The sequence below is a fragment of the Squalius cephalus genome, assembly GCF_949319135.1.
Source record: "Squalius cephalus genome assembly, chromosome: 25".
Taxonomy (NCBI): domain Eukaryota; kingdom Metazoa; phylum Chordata; class Actinopteri; order Cypriniformes; family Leuciscidae; genus Squalius; species Squalius cephalus.
In genome coordinates this window covers 15,268,679-15,286,210 of record NC_137146.1, presented here as the reverse complement: position 1 = coordinate 15,286,210, position 17,532 = coordinate 15,268,679, and the positions used below count along the sequence as shown (strand labels likewise).

At 37.4% G+C, this 17,532-nt stretch overlaps 2 protein-coding genes across 6 annotated transcripts in view; both read left to right on the top strand.

The window, feature by feature from the left end:
- The window catches only part of ncoa2 (nuclear receptor coactivator 2), a 94,691-nt gene extending 90,606 nt beyond the window's left edge, over positions 1-4,085 (top strand). For 3 of the 5 annotated variants that reach the window (XM_079863655.1, XM_079863658.1, XM_079863656.1), the window contains exon 22: positions 977-4,085. In XM_079863655.1, coding sequence (XP_079719781.1) covers positions 977-991 — 15 coding nt within the window. In that variant the 3' untranslated portion in view covers positions 992-4,085. The remainder of the gene's footprint in view (positions 1-976) is intronic. The other 2 variants (XM_079863657.1, XM_079863659.1) reach the window with 1 other exon arrangement.
- Positions 4,086-6,917: 2,832 nt separating this feature from the next.
- prdm14 (PR domain containing 14) lies at positions 6,918-11,436 on the top strand. Its single transcript, XM_079863341.1, has 8 exons — positions 6,918-7,504; positions 7,952-8,002; positions 8,108-8,268; positions 8,425-8,692; positions 8,811-9,013; positions 9,702-9,803; positions 10,764-10,983; positions 11,187-11,436. The coding sequence occupies exons 1-8, from the start codon at positions 6,952-6,954 to the stop codon at positions 11,333-11,335; spliced, it is 1,707 nt and encodes a 568-aa protein (XP_079719467.1). The 5' UTR covers positions 6,918-6,951; the 3' UTR covers positions 11,336-11,436.
- The last annotated feature ends 6,096 nt before the right edge of the window (positions 11,437-17,532 follow it).

Sequence of the window (17,532 nt, the reverse complement as noted above, 5' to 3'; positions counted from 1 at the left end):
AGAACAGATATGCATTGAACACCACATGACGCATAACTTAAAGCATACACAACAACACCACTAAATAACCCAGCAAACAATAAAACAGAAGTTCACATGATTTATTCATACCATGATGCATGCCGTAGGAACCGTAGTCCTGACTCCATCACTACACTACACTACTACTGAGTGCTGCAGGGATGACATGTTTTTATAGGCCTAAACCCAGAAACATGGTAGCATTTTAGCTCTCAATGGGGTTTTTTAATGGATTTTGGTTTAAAGCCTGAAAAAACGTCTGTGGTGAACACAACACATGTTTTATTCTATGACAAAAAACACACTCACTCTTGATTTTTTTAAAAGCTTTTACGTTTTTTGAAAAAGGTGGTTGTCAACATGGTGCTTAATGGGACTACAGAGATTGTAAACTCTGTAAACTCATCTATGCACTCCTCCGCATTCACAGCCTTGTTGTGTTCATAATCGTGCTATTGCGAACTATTCTAACTCACACTTTCAGGGAAAATTTTATAAAGACTAAGAGAGTTGCCAGAAGCTTGGTGGTGGTGATGTTGAATTCGAATGACTGTGGTGTAGTTCGTTTACAGCCTAAGATTTATCTCTTGAGACTGTATTTAGGCTTCAAAATTCATTAAAGTTGTGTTCATTTGTGAAAATTATATTGATGGGCAAATCGTGTAAGTGTGATTCAAAAAAATCCTATTGGTTTTATGTCAAGGGAACCAGGGTAATGCTAACTTCTGGGTTGGCCTACAAAAATACATCACTGCAGCGCTCCATTACCTATTAAGGCAAATTAAGTTGTTATTTACAACTTAATTATTGTTAATTATGGCATGATATGAGCTCTAGTATAAAAAAAAACTGGCTCATACATGATGAAAATATACGTTTCAAATTCATTTTATGAATGCTCACTGTCAAGTCTAAGACCCAGTTTTTTTTTTCTCTCTCTCTCTCTTTTCCACAGCAGAAGTATTGTTGACACGGGGCAGACGACATCACAATGCAGTAAACCGAGTTTAATGAAGATGTTTCATGAGTGATTTTCTGCTGCAGCGTGATCAAGGAGAGTTTGGAGTGATGCTGTGCTATTTAAGCTGCTATCGGGGCCGTACGGGTCTTTAGAGAGCCTGTCTACTGCCCCCTACTGGACATCTCTAGAGGATGCATCAGGGGTACTGGAGCTCGGAGGGGACAGACACTCTCCCTCACTCTCTCTCTCACACACACACACATACACACACACACACACTGACACTTTGATCTTCTGGACCTAGAGCCCCCTCCCACCCCCTCAGTCGAGCACGGCCTTCTGTCTCGTACTTACACCGTAAGCCCTTTCCGTCAGTCTGCTCCGTTGCATTCACCGTAGTGTGACTTAGGTCTCCCCTGTCAGTGGCATCGGAATCCTCGTCTCCCATGAATGTATTCCTCCCTCTCTTTTTCTCTGTCTTCTCGTTTCTTCCTCTGGACTTCAGGCTCTTCTTAAGAAGACGTCCTATTGCCCAACCATCTTTTTCTCTGACTCCTTTCCAATCTGACGTTCCAAAAAACAGGCAAGAATACTGCATTTGAAATGCACGCTCAAAATTCAGCCACTTTGCCTTTTTGTTTTCTTTATTGTTTTGTTTCAGAGTGCAAATAAAGATAGAATGATGTTGAAACGGCATCTATATAGATTATGAGAATCCAGATGATGGTTTGTAAAATTAGCTTGATTTAGTCAAGAGGTTTATTGTGTATTAAATTAAGTTTTATTCTAATGTATAGTTTGTTTTTTAATAACAGTGTAGATTTCTTTATAAACCATCAGTTAGAAAGAGAAAAATCACTGAGAGTGCATACGAAATGCCTCAGCATAAGATAAAGTTCAACATGGATTTTGTTTTCATTGGTCCAGTAGTTTCAGAGAGAAGGTGATTTTGTTGTGGTTAGTCAAATGAAATGCTGGTAGATTGTAAATACCAATTCTGGGGGGTGGGGGGGAATCTGTTTCATATTATATTTAATTTTTTCCCCCAGTATATTTCCCCTTCCTCCCCTCAAATTCCAGTCTTAACTGTTTCTGGAACTAGGACGGAGTTTCTCACCACGAGCATGTTCGTTTGGCGGGAAGATGAGGATATGCTGATTCCTGTGGTACTGAGGAAGGGGGAGCTGGGGTCCGGTGGCTCTTCTTTCCTGGGTGGGGGTCTGGGAGGGTGCTGTGTGTACAGTGTACAGATACTCGCTTGCTTCTAAGCCTTTAGCCGGGAGCCCCACCGGAGGAACCCAACACAGCCATAAACTCAACACTGAAGCCTGCTTTCTTTGTTGTGTGGAGTGACGTGCTTCATGCCAGATGCTATAGGTACAAGCAGAATCCGGTGTGTGTAAGAAAAGACAACAAGCAATAAATATTACTTGAGGTTTTCTTTTGCTTTGTTTTGTAATTTTTGTACAGGACTTTTCAGGAGACACATTTTTGCTCCCCGGTTTAAACTCAGTATTAAAAACAGATTTTTTTATCGTGCTTTCTATTTTGAGAAAAAACTAAAACAAACGAGATGTCCAAATCGACTTGTTTCTCAGTGAAAATCAGGTTTTAGTTCTGGTGTAGCCAAAAAAAAGAATAAATAAAGCAGCATTTGTGTTTTACGTGGCTATTCCTACATTCACACATTGTTCGCCATCTTGAAAACATCAACGGTTCCGATTTGGATCAACGGTCACTACAAACACGTAAACTCTTATCGCTGTAATGTTCGCAATACAGTCTTTGTTTTCTAGCCTATTTGAGGACTAAGCCAAATTTCCTCGACTTTGAATTGATCGGTAGACTTACACATGCCACTTTCTTTTTGTTTTCGTCTCATGTCTGCACACAGGTTGTATCGGGGTTAGATTGTCAGCCTTTAGCTTTCGCTGAAAATATCGCCATGTCATCTGTGTTTAAGCTGGTGTGTTTAAAAAAAAAAGTACTAGGCCTACATGTTTTTAAGTATACTGTATGTACCAGCAGCAACTAAAGTTTGCGACGACCAGCTCTGTCATTATTCGCTGAAGGTGCCGTGGTTGTGTACGAATATACCTGGTGTTTTGGTATAGCTTTAGCTTTTCCTTTTAAACACTGTAAATACAAGTTTGATTTCACATTGTTTGGGGGTGAAGCGTCACTCTGGCCACCATTCAAAATGTTCTGTATCCTTTGAGAAACACCTGCATTCTCATGTGGGATATAATCGATTTCAATAAACCCGCTAGCATTTGTCGACTAAAACGAGTACTTATTTATTCCAAGCTTTTTTTGATCACAATTTCGATGAATGTTGGATGCCTTGAACAAGGACTGACATCCATACGCATCTATACTACTATCATATTGGAGAAAAGCCAGTTTTGAGGTCGCACATGTACCACTACCCTCTGCAAAGTCCAAAGATTGTCAAGATTTTGAAATAAATATAAGCCATGATGTGAAGGTGGTGCAGAGTTTTCTAGACTTTTTATCAGTGCTAGTGCAAAAGAGCCATTTGTCCTCAAATAAAGAAATAAATCAATGGAGTTGTAACGGCTATTGAATTTCCTAAAATGATTTGTCTTTACCTTATACCTTTTGATTTTGTTTTTCTGAGACTTTAAAAGTGTTTTGTATAGTCTGCCAATTTCTTAGAGCTAAATGCAACAACCTTGAAATGCTATAACTTAGCATATTGCCTTAGATCTGTTTTACCGTCTTGTATATTACAAAAGTTGTCTGTATTATATTTGTATAGCGAATCATTGACAGGATCGACCCAGTTCATCAATGGATACGTACAGAACTCTCTCTCTCTCTCTCTCTCTCTGTCTCTCCCTCACTCTCCTCCAGTCTCAATATTGCTCATTTTCCATGTTTTGTTTGTGATCAGTTGTGGGTTTTATTATTTTGTACAGTCCTGATTTTACCCTCTCAGTTATGTGTGAGAATGAAGACGATGCAATGGGAAATCGAAGCAATATGTAATTTATAAGGACTTTTTGGAGAAAGCTTACAGTGTTGCGCTCCTGAGATGTATTTTATTTCCCAGTTGTGGTCACATAAACATCTCTGTTCATCCGCATCGATGTGTGTAATCTTAGTGTGAGCCTTTTATGCAAAGTTAGATATACCGAGAGAAATTTAAATACAGTTATGCAAGTTGTCAACTAATATGGCTTTGCTGATGCTATTTGATGTTGAATCAAATTGAATTGTAAATAAAGAATTCTGTTATTGCAACATTTATAATCATCTCATGGCTTATGTTTTCCATTTTACAGATAAAATGATGCAAAGATCTTTCTAAAATAAATAGCTTTTTAAAAGTTGGAAAACCTAGTTTTGGCATAGTTCGTAGGTTTATTTAATAATGGCGCGCTTGCCAAACCATATAAATTCATGTAGCGACAAAACGCGTTTATTCAATGTTAAAGAAAAATTGCTTTATACACATTGAAGACAAAAAACAACACCCGTTACACAGGAACTGAATGAATTTGTCTTATTTAGAGAATATCAGAGGAGACAATTACGAAGTAGCCTACGATGTATTATAGGATGTGCCTTAACACCGCAAAACTTTTTTTTTACAAATAAATATAGTATTATTATATAAGTGTATATTGTTAATAATGACAGTAACAAATTGATTGTTGTTATTTGTGGTATCTAAAAATAATGTATGGTTACGATTTATTTTATACATTTAAGTACTAAGTTTAACAATAATTAATGTAGCCTACTTATGGGGTTAAGGTTTGGTTTAAGGTTAGTTGCAATTATGCATAATTTACTGTTATTACTATAGTAAGTACATGTAACGTGTAACAAGGACACTAATAAAGTGTTATCAAGTTTTTGCTTAATAGTTTATTTTTTGGTGTTATATTTTTTTGGTCTAAAAAATTCAAATTTGACCCAGCAGAACTTAATGATTATAATGAATTAATACTTATTATTGTTCTTTTTATTTAGGAATAATTATGGTAGCTCAAATTGTATGATTGTGTTAAAGTTAAAAAAATAAATAAATAGGCAAGACCTATTTACATTTTTATTTAAAATACCCTTTTTTCATAATAGAGTTACCTACCTAAACTCCATGTAAAAAAGTAGCCTATTATTGGTTTAACCTAAAGTAAGTTACCTGGTTGCCTTAACATTTTGAGTTCATTGAAATAAAATAAAAAATTTAGCTAATACAATGGAGATTGGCTTAATAAATGAATAATAAATCAATTCAAAATATTGTGTTATCTGAACTAGATCAATTAGCCTATTTAAGTTGATTTGACAAATGAAAAAAACGTTGTGATAAATCATGAAAATAATTCTTTATAGTGATGCACACAGTTAATTCCTATTATTAAACGCATGCTGCTGCTGACTTTGGTTTTCACAAACAGCCTCTATCTAAACTGAACTCGTGCCGTTCTCGCCGTTAGGAGCGGTTAACAGTGCGCCTGCAGTTGTTAACACATTAGAGACTGCGGTGCATATGAAAGAGAGCTGTGAGAGGATTCTCAGTGCTGCTACAGCGTGTTAAAGTGTAATTCCCTGAGGATGAACCCCAGACTGACCAATGACAGCACAGATCCGGGAAAGGCATCCCCTCTCGAGTAGCTATCCTACACTCAACCATATGTCTTCAGACCTGTCTCAAGCTTCACACACACAAGACCTTAGTTCCTGAAGCGCCAAGTAAAGCTTCCCCAAACACAACAGGAGGATCTCAGGACTTGCACAAGTCGCTATATGGTAAGAACATATTTAAGCAATTACAATTAACAATATTTTTTCCTAGTTTTGAAGACAGCAATACATTATTTGTGTTTTGTTTTGTATTAACATTATGGATTTAAGGCCACTCTTCATGTGCAATAACCAGCTGAGGTCAGGAGTCTATGGAGCATGACACCTTTAATGCTTTTTAAAAGAGTTGGAAAGGCTTCATTAATGGTGACCTTTCTTGCTGACCCTCTGTTCTTAAATTGTAGTGTCATGACCCTCATTAGTCTCTGTTAGTGGCGCGCTCGCGCACCGTTTATTCCAGCGGTCAGTTTAGAAAAAGTAGAGGGATACTGGAAACTTTTGCTTTTGAAATCTCTGCAGTCGGAGTTATTTCTGTGTTGGGTTACTTGACAGAGCATTTCACAGTGCATTTAGAAAGTCATATTTTTGGTTTGTCCGTGTTGTAATATATTGTCATACTGTTTTAATTGCTCAGCAAATTTCAACTTAATACACTTTAAATAAAATAAAATAAAATAAAAGTTGCAATAACCAGCCCAAAATGGTTGGGAATGATATTGCCTAGAAACATTTGCCAAGAACCTTTCTTTTAAAAAAGAACTTTTCATTTAAATTTGCATTTGAACAAAATGGGACAATACACACTTTTAAAAATAAATGTTAGTTATTGGCATCTATGGTTCCATGAATATACTTTAACATCGACTGTAACAAATTATATGATCAATAAGTTATGACAGCATGTTTTACATTGCTTTTACTCATCAAAATAAGCAATTTTATTCAACTATTTTTTTAAGTCAGTTTAATGTAATTTAAGTTGAAATTACTTAAACATCTAAGTTGATAATACTGAAAAATTTAAGGCTGCAACTTTTTTTTTACATTGCACAAAAGGTTCTTTGTAGTGGAAAAGTGTTCTTTAGATTATTAAAAATGTCACTAAGAAATTAAAGGAGTGTGCCCTCTAAAATTTACATTTCATTGGAATTGTTGCCTGAAATATTTAAGTAAATGCAAGTTGATTGCCCTTTTGGATAAAATCGACATGAAACTCTGAAATCACAGAATTTGTGAAAACTTGGATGGAAACAAAGATATTGTTATAGTGATGAAAACATGTTTCCAGTCTACAGGACTGAATACAAACCGCAAGTGAAACTGTCCTCGGATCCCCCTCATCGGCTGTGATGTCGGTGTCTCTCTCCAGTCACCCCGCAGTGAGAGACAGGAGTCTCGCTGTCTACCCGTCTCTGCCCGGCGCGCACTACACGAACATCCTCAAGAGCGCGCACAGCATCTTCCATCCGCTCAAGTCTCTGGGCCGCATGGTGACCGACGCACAGACAATCATGCCGTTCAACTTCACCGGGACTCCGTCTTTTTTCAGCCACAACAGCCACCAGACCGCGGTGTTCCATGAGCAGATCCTCAACGTGTCCAACAGGCCATATTTCCAGCACTTGCAGCCTCCACAATGCATGTACACCAGACACGAGGAGCAGAGCACCGGCTCTCCGTCCGAGTTCAGCAGCCCCTCCAGCAGAAAGTCTTCTTCGGCTTCATCTTCTCCGGTTAAGGACAGCTTCGGTTGCCTGCAGGCTGCAGACCCGACACCCGAGCACACGCGCACCTTCAGTTTTACAGAGGAAGACCTGTTCACGGTCCTGTACGGATATTCCAAAGAACAAGGCCAAAATCCTGGACATGCCATCTCTGGACTATCCTTCCCTCCCAGTGCAGGTATATAATAATCATTTGAATGTAGGCTATATAACACTTTTCATTGCAAAAAAATAAAATAAAATCATTTTCGATGTGAACAAAAAAGGAAAACAAATCTGGCAATATGTATTATGTTGCACACTTCAAATAGTTTACGTTGTTTTATTGCAATTAGGCTACTTTTTTCATTCTGTTTAAACGCATGCATGTTCTTTTTAGTTTTTCATGTTGGATTATGTGTACTGTAAAATTAAGTACAATCAACAATGTTTTAAGTCATTACAACTTAAATGACACTAAACTGACTTTAAAAATGAGTTGAATCTTGTATAACTAATAAAAAAGTTATTAATTGCTTAACTTATTTTGATGTAAAGCAATGTAAAAACGTTGTCATAATTTATTGATCATATATTTTTTACAGTATTGTAACTCAATTTTTTATTTTATTTTTCAATGAATTAGCCGATCGACATCTTCTCCCTGTTGATACCGGAGGATTTGAACGCCCAGAAGGTAGAACTCTTTCTTTCTTTCTTTCTTTCTTTCTTTCTTTCTTGAGAATTTCTATTCTGAAGTTTACCGCTGGCAATTTCATAGAGTGTGTCTTGAATTTTTCAGGCTTATCGATTCTCCAAACTAATTGTGGAAGCGTTTCCCATTGTGGTGTTTTTGCTGATAAAAGCACAATTCCAAAAGGCACCAGGTTTGGACCGTTTCAGGGCAAACTGGTGAACACAAGTGAGATCAAAACCTATGATGACAACACGCTCATGTGGGAGGTAAACAGCAAATTTGAAATAAGCATTATTGCATTATTATTTAATGCGTGTGTGTGTGGGAAAACACGATTTTTCAGTGAGCTGTTATATTCTGATATGATATGTTTATATTAAATTCCAAACGTTTTTTTTTTTTTTTTTTTCTCTCCCTCTAAGATCTTTGAGAACGGGCGCTTGAGCCACTTTGTGGATGGAAGAGGCGCTCCGGGGAATTGGATGTCGCTGGTGAAGTGCGCGCGCTTTCCAGAGGAGCAGAACCTGACTGCGGTGCAGTGTGAAGGCCAGATTTACTATGAGGCCTGCAAAGAGATCCGAGCCGGCCAAGAACTGTTGGTCTGGTACGGAGACTGCTATGTGCAGTTTCTGGGTATTCCTCTCACCCTCAAAGAGTTTATTGATGCCAGTGAAGCGCTCCCAGCTGAAGGTATGTGCGCGTATTGCAAACGTATCTCTCTATATAAAGTTATTTTATAGACCAGCACGTTCAGACATTTGTTATAAGATTATATTGTGATGCATTTGCAAATGTTTCTCCGTTGCAGATTCTGGAGAGGGTTTTAAGTGTGATCGCTGTGGTAAAGTGTTCGCGTATAAGTACTACAGAGACAAACACTTGAAATACACGCGCTGTGTGGATCAGGGCGACAGGAAGTTCCCCTGCCACCTCTGCAACAGGTCTTTCGAGAAGAGAGACCGACTCCGAATCCACATTCTCCATGTGCATGAGAAACACAGACCGCATAAGGTAAATATATCTTCATACCGATCCATTAGATACTTTTACGGGGGGAAACAATCAGATGTGGTGCTGAAAGAACAGCTCCCTTTTAGAAAAACTGCAACCGATGCCCAAAAGAAAATATCAAGATATTGCCATTTTAGGCCTACTAATATTCTCTCACTCAACTCGTATTTCAAATTATTTGATTAATAAGGGTCTTTCAACAAAATGGGTGCCTTTTCCATTTTGGAAATGTGATTTTTTTTTTAATGATTTAGAATAATTACATTTTTAAGAACTTACGGATTATGATTTGTTTTGTTGCTTATTTTTAAGTACAATCAACTTGATGTTCAAGTCATTTCAACTTAAAATACATTAAACTGACTTATTAAATTATTTGAATCTTGTATGACAAAAAAAGTTGAAAATTGCTTAATTTATTTTAAAGAGCAATGTAAAAACATAGGCCTATGTTGTCATAACTTATTGATCATACACTTTTTAACAGTGTAGTGTCGTCATCTTAATAAAGAAAGGGGTGGCAGGAGTTAAACTTGATGTTAGCTTTTCATTGTCGCGTTTTACACATAGGGACACAAAAAGCACCCTTTTCGAGAAATGTCCCAGATGCACTAATGTTTAGGTAAAGCTTTTTACCATGTCAATAAAGCGTCTTGAATGTAATTTGTGACCCTCTTTTTCCTCTTAGTGCTCCGTGTGCGGCAAAAGTTTCTCGCAGTCCTCCAGTCTGAACAAACACATGCGCGTGCACTCAGGAGAGCGGCCTTACAAATGTGTTTACTGTAACAAGGTGAGTGATGCTCAGCTCTTATACAGCTAAAGTACACTGCTTTAATTTCATGGTTTATCTGAGCTCTCTTTAGCGCTGGACTCAATCTTAGAAGACACTTACGTGCTAATTAATGGCAGATGCAGATCCAGTGCATTGTGCATGAGGATTAGCCTATGCTTTAATTTATGACTCTCAAAGAGACAAAAGTTTGTCTGTCGCTTTGTTTTAAACTCGTCTCGTTCTATTCTTAAACACTTACGCGTGCTATAAGAGGCTCTGCAGTGGTCACGTGTCACTCTATCTGTCCTGTTTGTGGACTGCCAGAGACAGTTTTATTCCTATAGGACCAATGTGTGTGGGTAGTTTTACCTACACCAACGGAAACCCAGTTTTAATATAGGCTACACACTAATGCATGGAATGGTTAGTCCTATATAGATCTCATGAAAATGCGTCTCTATAGCACGCATTGTGTTTATCGTGCAATTTATACGGGAAAATTAGTTTTTACGTGCATATGATGCAGTTTTCGCGTGCATTTGATCCGCACTTTATTGCGTGTAATACACACTCCACCCCATACCACTAATCCTAACCAAACGTATAATACACACGCACACCACTACTAAACATACACCCATGTGTATCCTAATGCACGTAAAAACTCATTTTCGCATATACACGATACACATCGTGATATAGAGGCGCGTCTACAGGAAGGTTTATATGACAGTTAGTTTTAGGAAAATTGTTGTTGCTGTTCCTCTTCTTGTTGTGGTTATTTATAGACCTATAATTTAATTAGGCTACATTTTCTTGCATTTTAAAATGCAAATAGCCTACCATTAGGCCTACATTTTTTTAGAGCAATAAACAATATAATTCAGCAAGATGTTCCTATTTGGATATTAAAGTAACTTTTTTTGCTGGTGTATATTACCATTATTCAATATGAACATGTATTTGTGAATGTCACAGGCGTTCACGGCCTCCAGCATCCTCCGCACGCACATCCGCCAGCACTCCGGCGAGCGGCCGTTCAAGTGCAAACACTGCGGGAAAGCGTTCGCCTCTCACGCGGCACACGACAGCCACGTCCGCCGGACACACGCCAAAGACAAGCCCTTCTCCTGTGATGTGTGTGCAACCACTTTCCAGGATGCACAAGAGTTGAAATATCACACAAAGACGCATAAAAGTAAGTATACCCTAATACCCAAGCAACCGAAAAATATCTGAGGAAAACATTTATGAAATTTGAGAAGGACCGAAAACGTAAATTAAATGAAAACAAAACTATTAATAATATAATAAACATTTGTTGGATTCATGTGGCAATTATTAATTAAATATATAAGACTACTTATGGGCAAATCTAATAAAATATGTCTCTGCCCTTAGAGCTACCACTTTTGGACAGCACTGTTGTTCTTCCTGGAGACGAAAACACGCTTTTCCCCACCAACGATTCTTTACAGAAACAACTGGGAGACAGTTTCTCTTTTCCCGGGATGACCAGCATCACCTCCGAGTACAGACCCTGGAACTAATAATGCTTCACCACTGCATCTAAATCACTGGTTATGCTATTCTGCCTTTTCCCAGAAAAGAAGGCTTGCGTCAATGTTGTTTGCCGGTATTGTGTATTTTATTTAATCTAGTTACCTGTCCCCTAAGAAAATATTTTTGCTTTAACTTTATTATTTTTAATGTTGTTTCTATTTATTAAAATGTATTTGGCATTAGAAATTGTTTGTTTGTTTTTTGTACTTTTTAAAGTTAGCTCAAAGCAAATATTATGTCGTCGTGTAATTGTGAGCTGCACAACCAAAGCAAGTTAATAATAACAAAGACTGAATTTATTATTATTATTATTACTACTGAATTTCCTGTTACCTATCGTTCATTTATATTTGTATCGTCTTTATCATGATCTGTAACTGCTGTTCAAATTTGTCTGTGTCGGATCGTCTGCTAACTGAAAATTAAAATGATATGAGAAATAACTGTTATTGTTACTCATAAAGAAGATCATGATTTTGTTCGATGAAACTTTCTGAAAATTGTGAAAGGGATTGATTATGAATGCAATTTGTGTTGCTTCGATATATAGGCTATTTAATTCAAACCGAACGAATTATTCGACTAATATTCTGGTATTATTGATTAAACTTTTATTTCAATGGCCTACTTTTAATATTATTAACACTATATTGTTATAAAACGTCTTTTAAAAAAGACGACCGATAGATAAATCGTAGATACAGTGATTCACAATTCTGTTTCAAATAGTCTCTCTTTCTCTTTTATGCACAGAAATTCAGATAAACTGGAAATGCCATGGAGAAATAGCATCACTGTTTAAATCATTCACATTTCAAAAAGGAAGAAATAAATGGAGGAACATATGACATAATGGAAACAATCACTCTGAGGCTCTGAACTAGATAGATAGATAGATAGATAGATAGATAGATAGATAGATAGATAGATAGATAGATAGATAGATAGATAGATAGATAGATAGATAGATAGACTGTAAAAAAAGTTTCTGCCTTAAATTTTTAAATACAATCAACTTGGATGTTTAAGTTATTTCAACTTAAAATAAATTAAATTTACTTAAAAATGAGTTGAATCTTTATTTTGATGAGTTAAAGCAATGTAAAAACACATGTTGTCATAACTTAGTCTACATGGGAAGTCGACATCTATCTACACTGTAAACAAATGATATGATCAATGAGATTTTAGAGTGTGCACTTATAGTGTTTTACTAAATGATGGTCAGCGACAGGAGAGGAGGAGTGTGAACATCCCCCAACAGCAAATTAATGACAATGGACTACTGCAATGAGGTGGTCTAGTGTGGAGAGAATGGAAACAAAGGCGGTCTCACTGACATCTGCTGCCCTCTGATTGTGTCTTCGTGCTACCAACTGTCTGTGATGAGAATGAAAGAGAGAAAAAGCCTTTCTGACAGATCACTCCTTCCATGAGTGTTCACCTTCTCAAAACACACAACAACAACAAAGGGTCAAAGGGCACAGCCAAATGTGACAATCATTTGTAATGCTGTTTGTTGTGGTTATGTAGAATGCTAGACTGAAGCATTTTATAAGTGTGGATGAGTTTGTTGAATTCACCTCGAGTTATTGTATTTGACCCATTTCCTGATATCATTACATCAACACATTCACTTTAAAATATTCCTATACAACATCAGAGATCGAGCAGACGTGGCTTTCTTAGCATCAGGCTCAGAGATCATGTAAAGATGTTGAGCTCATATCCATAGTCATTGTTGTGAGGGATTCCCTGGCTAGGCTTCTCATTTGACTGGATTACCTGCAGAGTCTCAATGGTCCCCTGCCATCAGATTCACCCAGTGCTGGCACAGGGAGCTGACATGGATTCCTATTATTAATTTCACCCTCACTGGTTACATACAAAACTGGCCGGGTCATAGGTCAAGATTCAGAAGACAATTCAATTACCCTCTCATCCTTCAGGCGGGAGAGATGCAGGCTTTACCATTCTGTCCGCAGCTTTTGAAGTTCCCTGGGGCTTCTGGTAGTACATATGTACATCAGAGCTCATGGTGAGTTAACAGAGCTTTGAGGAATAATAAAATCCAATAGAAACCCTGAGGGCCAATGATAAAAAGCATCCTAGATGATGGTATATTTTCCCCATGCATGCAGGCCAGAAAAAGAAGTGCACTTAATTGTATTGAATGTGCACTTGTAGTGTAGGCTACTTCAAATCAAGAGTAAACCTTTATGACTGTTTTTAACACATTTAAGTGCACTTTGTGATAATGTCAAATTAAAAGTGATACCTTAAAGTGAATATTATATCATTATACTTTAATGACGCTTTAAAGAAGTAAACTTATTTTGATGTGTTGACTTTAAAACACATTTAAAGAACCTGATTATAAATGACAAGCAAGTTTCAGCGTTAAAGTACATTTGGTTTATTTTAAAGTGTCATTGTTACTGTGTAATGATACATTTAAATACTGAGTAATAACAACATTACTATAGGTTTAGGATTAGATTTAGGGTTAGTTGCATGTAATTATGCATATGCAATTCCTGTTATTACTAGTAACATGTGACAAGGACACTGTAAAATAAAGTGTTACCATATAATTTTACCATAAACGTTACCATAAATGCTTGTCAGTATATTCTGCAGTGCACAAAACTGATTTTCAAGAACAATATAAGTAATTAGGAAATTACTAATTGCTTTCATTTTACATTTGAGATATATTACATATTTCAAATAACATGCAATTGTGTTCGAAGACGTTACATTCTAAGTCCTATATATAATTTCTGTAGTAAGTACTCTACTTTAAAGTATGACCAAGTGTACTTCTTTTTCACAAGGGGAATGTTGGACGACGCAGCACACGTGGTTCATAACGCAGAGCCCGTAATGACCTGGTAAAAACAGCCATCCTGATGCACTCGGTAAAAGCTCTGTGGCGTTAAAAGCGTGACTCGACAATCGTGCTTTGTGGGAAACTGATTTAGAGGCTGCGCTCGCTTTCTGTTTCTCTCCTTTCACTCCCCTGCATTTTTATACGCTCATTTATAGGCATTGATTTCACACTTAACCTTTGGTGCTTTAAAATGCCTCCCCGTCCACTGCGGACATCCATAATTCAGTTTGATTTCTTTATTAATATGAGATTAATGACATCCCCCAAGTGGCGTTTAGATGATTGTGAATGATACGGCTACACCGAGGTCAACCTCACATAATGGCTCCGCGATAATTCATTTGAAAGGAGGGTACTTGCAGCGCTAAACCACTGGAATCACAAGTGGTAGGTTTGATATAAATTAAAAAAACGTGTCTGTATTGGTTTCAGAGGAAAAGGGGTACATGTCCTTATGTTTGGCCCACACTGTCTCTCTTTAAGTGGTTACCTGTCAGTTCCTATTTCAGCTCCTAGTCTAGTAGCCACCAACAGTTGAGCTAAACCACAATCTGATCAATTAGCCCTATTGATTCCCTAATAGCAGTCAGCACACATCACTAGACTTGTCTAAATCTAGCCCAGGGCTCTTTGCTGAGTGAAACCATAAACTCTGGTCTGTTCGGGGCATTTTGATATGGTGGCCCTTTTGAATAATAGCCACTCAAAATACACGGTATGCCGTCTCGAGTGGTCTTGCTAAAGAGGGTGAGGTGTTAAAGACTTTAATAACTGATCCCCGGTCAGGTGTTTGGGTCTCTTGAGCAGCTTGGAAGCAGAAGGTACAGGCTGGGGTTGGTGTTGTCATTGTGCTGGTTGGTTCCTCTGGGACAGTAGGTAATCCTCTGCAAAGTCCAGCTAAATGCTCGGCATGCTGCTTACTGGATGAATGACAGATCAAACACAGTAAAGCCGCTCCATACTGGTAGAGAGCGGAGTGAGAAGAAGGAGAGAACGATATTGAGCAAGAAACATATAGAGGGGGAAAGAGGAAAGAGAGATTGTCCAGATGACAGTAGCAATGGGGCAGATGGCCCTGGTTGCTTGGATGAAGCTTCAGTGAGCCTTCACTGACGGTCAGTCCCGTGGGACAACACACACACACACACACACACACACACACACACACACTACTCTCTATAGATCTCTGAGGTAATACTGTACATGTATAGTGTAGTATTCATTTTAAGATTAAGATTTTAGGGTAAATGTGATTACATTAAAGAAGGATATAATAGGAGTGTAAAAAACGTTTTTCTCCAATTTGAATCATCATTTTATTTTAAACAGTCCTATTTGCAAAGTTATGTTTATAATAGCTAGATTTGTAGAGATAATTGATGTTAGAATAAAACAAATGTGTGCTGTCAAATCGATTAATCACGATTAATCACATCTAACATAAAAGTTTGTAAATATTCAACCCGATCTCACAGCAATTCGTAAGAATTCATACAACCTCATTCGTATGACCTCACTCGTACGAATTCGTATGATTTTTGCCAAATCGTACATATTTTACAAGTTGTCCAATTCGTATGAATTCGTACGAATGACCTACACCTGACCCCGCCCCTAAACCTACCCATCACGTAGGTTTAGACAAATCGTACAAATTCGTACGAGTAAGGTCGCATGAATTTGTATTAATTAGTCACCTTTTACTCACTCATACAAATTGGTCGTGAGATAGCCTTGAAATATTAAAAAAATATGTGTGTGTATACCACCCCATCTCACGACCAGTGAGTGAGTAAAAGGTTGCTAAATCGTACAAATTCGTTTAGACACATGCACACACATTTACAAACTTTTATTACATGCGATTAATCATGATTAGGGTTAGGGTTAGTTAGTTTAGTTAGTTTCAAAAAGTTTTTTTTTTACTCCAAAAACAGTGTGGTTATAATGTTATGAACAATTAATGTAGAATTCTGTGCATCAAACACAATGGAGTGATTAAAACAGTGAACCTTTCCACTGCTGTTATACTGAGTAATCCTGAAACTGCAGGCTCAATCGACTTAGTTGTCCTGAACTGTTAATTATCTGTAAATGCTTAATTCTTGCATTACAATAAGTCTGTTATGGTTACTTCATATTTCAGAATTTGATATTATGAAATGAAATTAGGACATGTAATAGTGAATCATGAATAATTTATGAAATCGTCAAATACTATTTGTAGACCAGCAGGTCGGAATTAGACATTGTCATTCACATTTGAGAGCTCTCTCCCCATGCATCATGTTAAACAATGGCCCAAGAGGAGTGTGTGTATGCGAATGCGTGAATGTGTGTGTGTGTGTGTGTGTGTGTGTGTGTTTGATGTGCCTTTGTCTCTTTTTCGCAGTTATTCCTCCTGACTTTAACACAGCAGCAGGAGGGGAGAAAGTAAAAGAGAGCAAGCGAATGGCAGAATGATTGAAAGAGAGCACGAAAGAGAAAGCGAGAGTGAAATAGTTAGGGAGAGAGATGCATTTGAGGTGTTCCTGGCATGCTGACACTCTGTAATGGGAGATGACCTTTCTGATTTTACATGAACATTCACACGCACAGTAAATAAAAGGACTATTGTTTTATAATATACACACTTTTCACACTGATGACAATTGAGGATCTCAAACAGAACTATTAAAAAAAGGTACAAACATTCACTGAGGCTCCAGAGGGAAACACGATGCATTAAGAGCCGGGGGGTGAAAACTTTTGAACAGGAGGACGAAGATGCCCAAATTTTTCAATTTTGTTTTTTAAATATAGAAAAAATTAATTTAGTACTGCCCTTCGAAAGCAACAGAAGATACTTACACGTTTCCCAGAAGACAAATTTAGTACAATTTACCTTGATCTTCAAAATTCAAAAAGTTTTCACCCCCAGGCTTTTAATGCATCATGTTCCCTTCTGGAGGATCAGTGAATGTTTTAACCTTTTTTAATAATTGTGTTTGAGTCCCTCAATTGTTTTGCAAACCTCAATTGTGAAAAGATGCATCTCAAAATCATACAGTCACTGCTGGAAAGGGTTCAAAAATGCAAAAGATGCTGGAAAACTGAAGAATTTGCAGGACCTGTAGGATCTTTCTGAAGAACATTAGGCAGTGTAACTGCTCAGGACAAACAAGAGACTCAAGAACAACTATCACTAAACAAATAAAACAGTTGTGGATCATACAGGTAACGGCACACACAGTATTACGAATCAAGGGTATGTAAACTTTTGAATGGGGTTATTTTTTTATAAATTCAGCT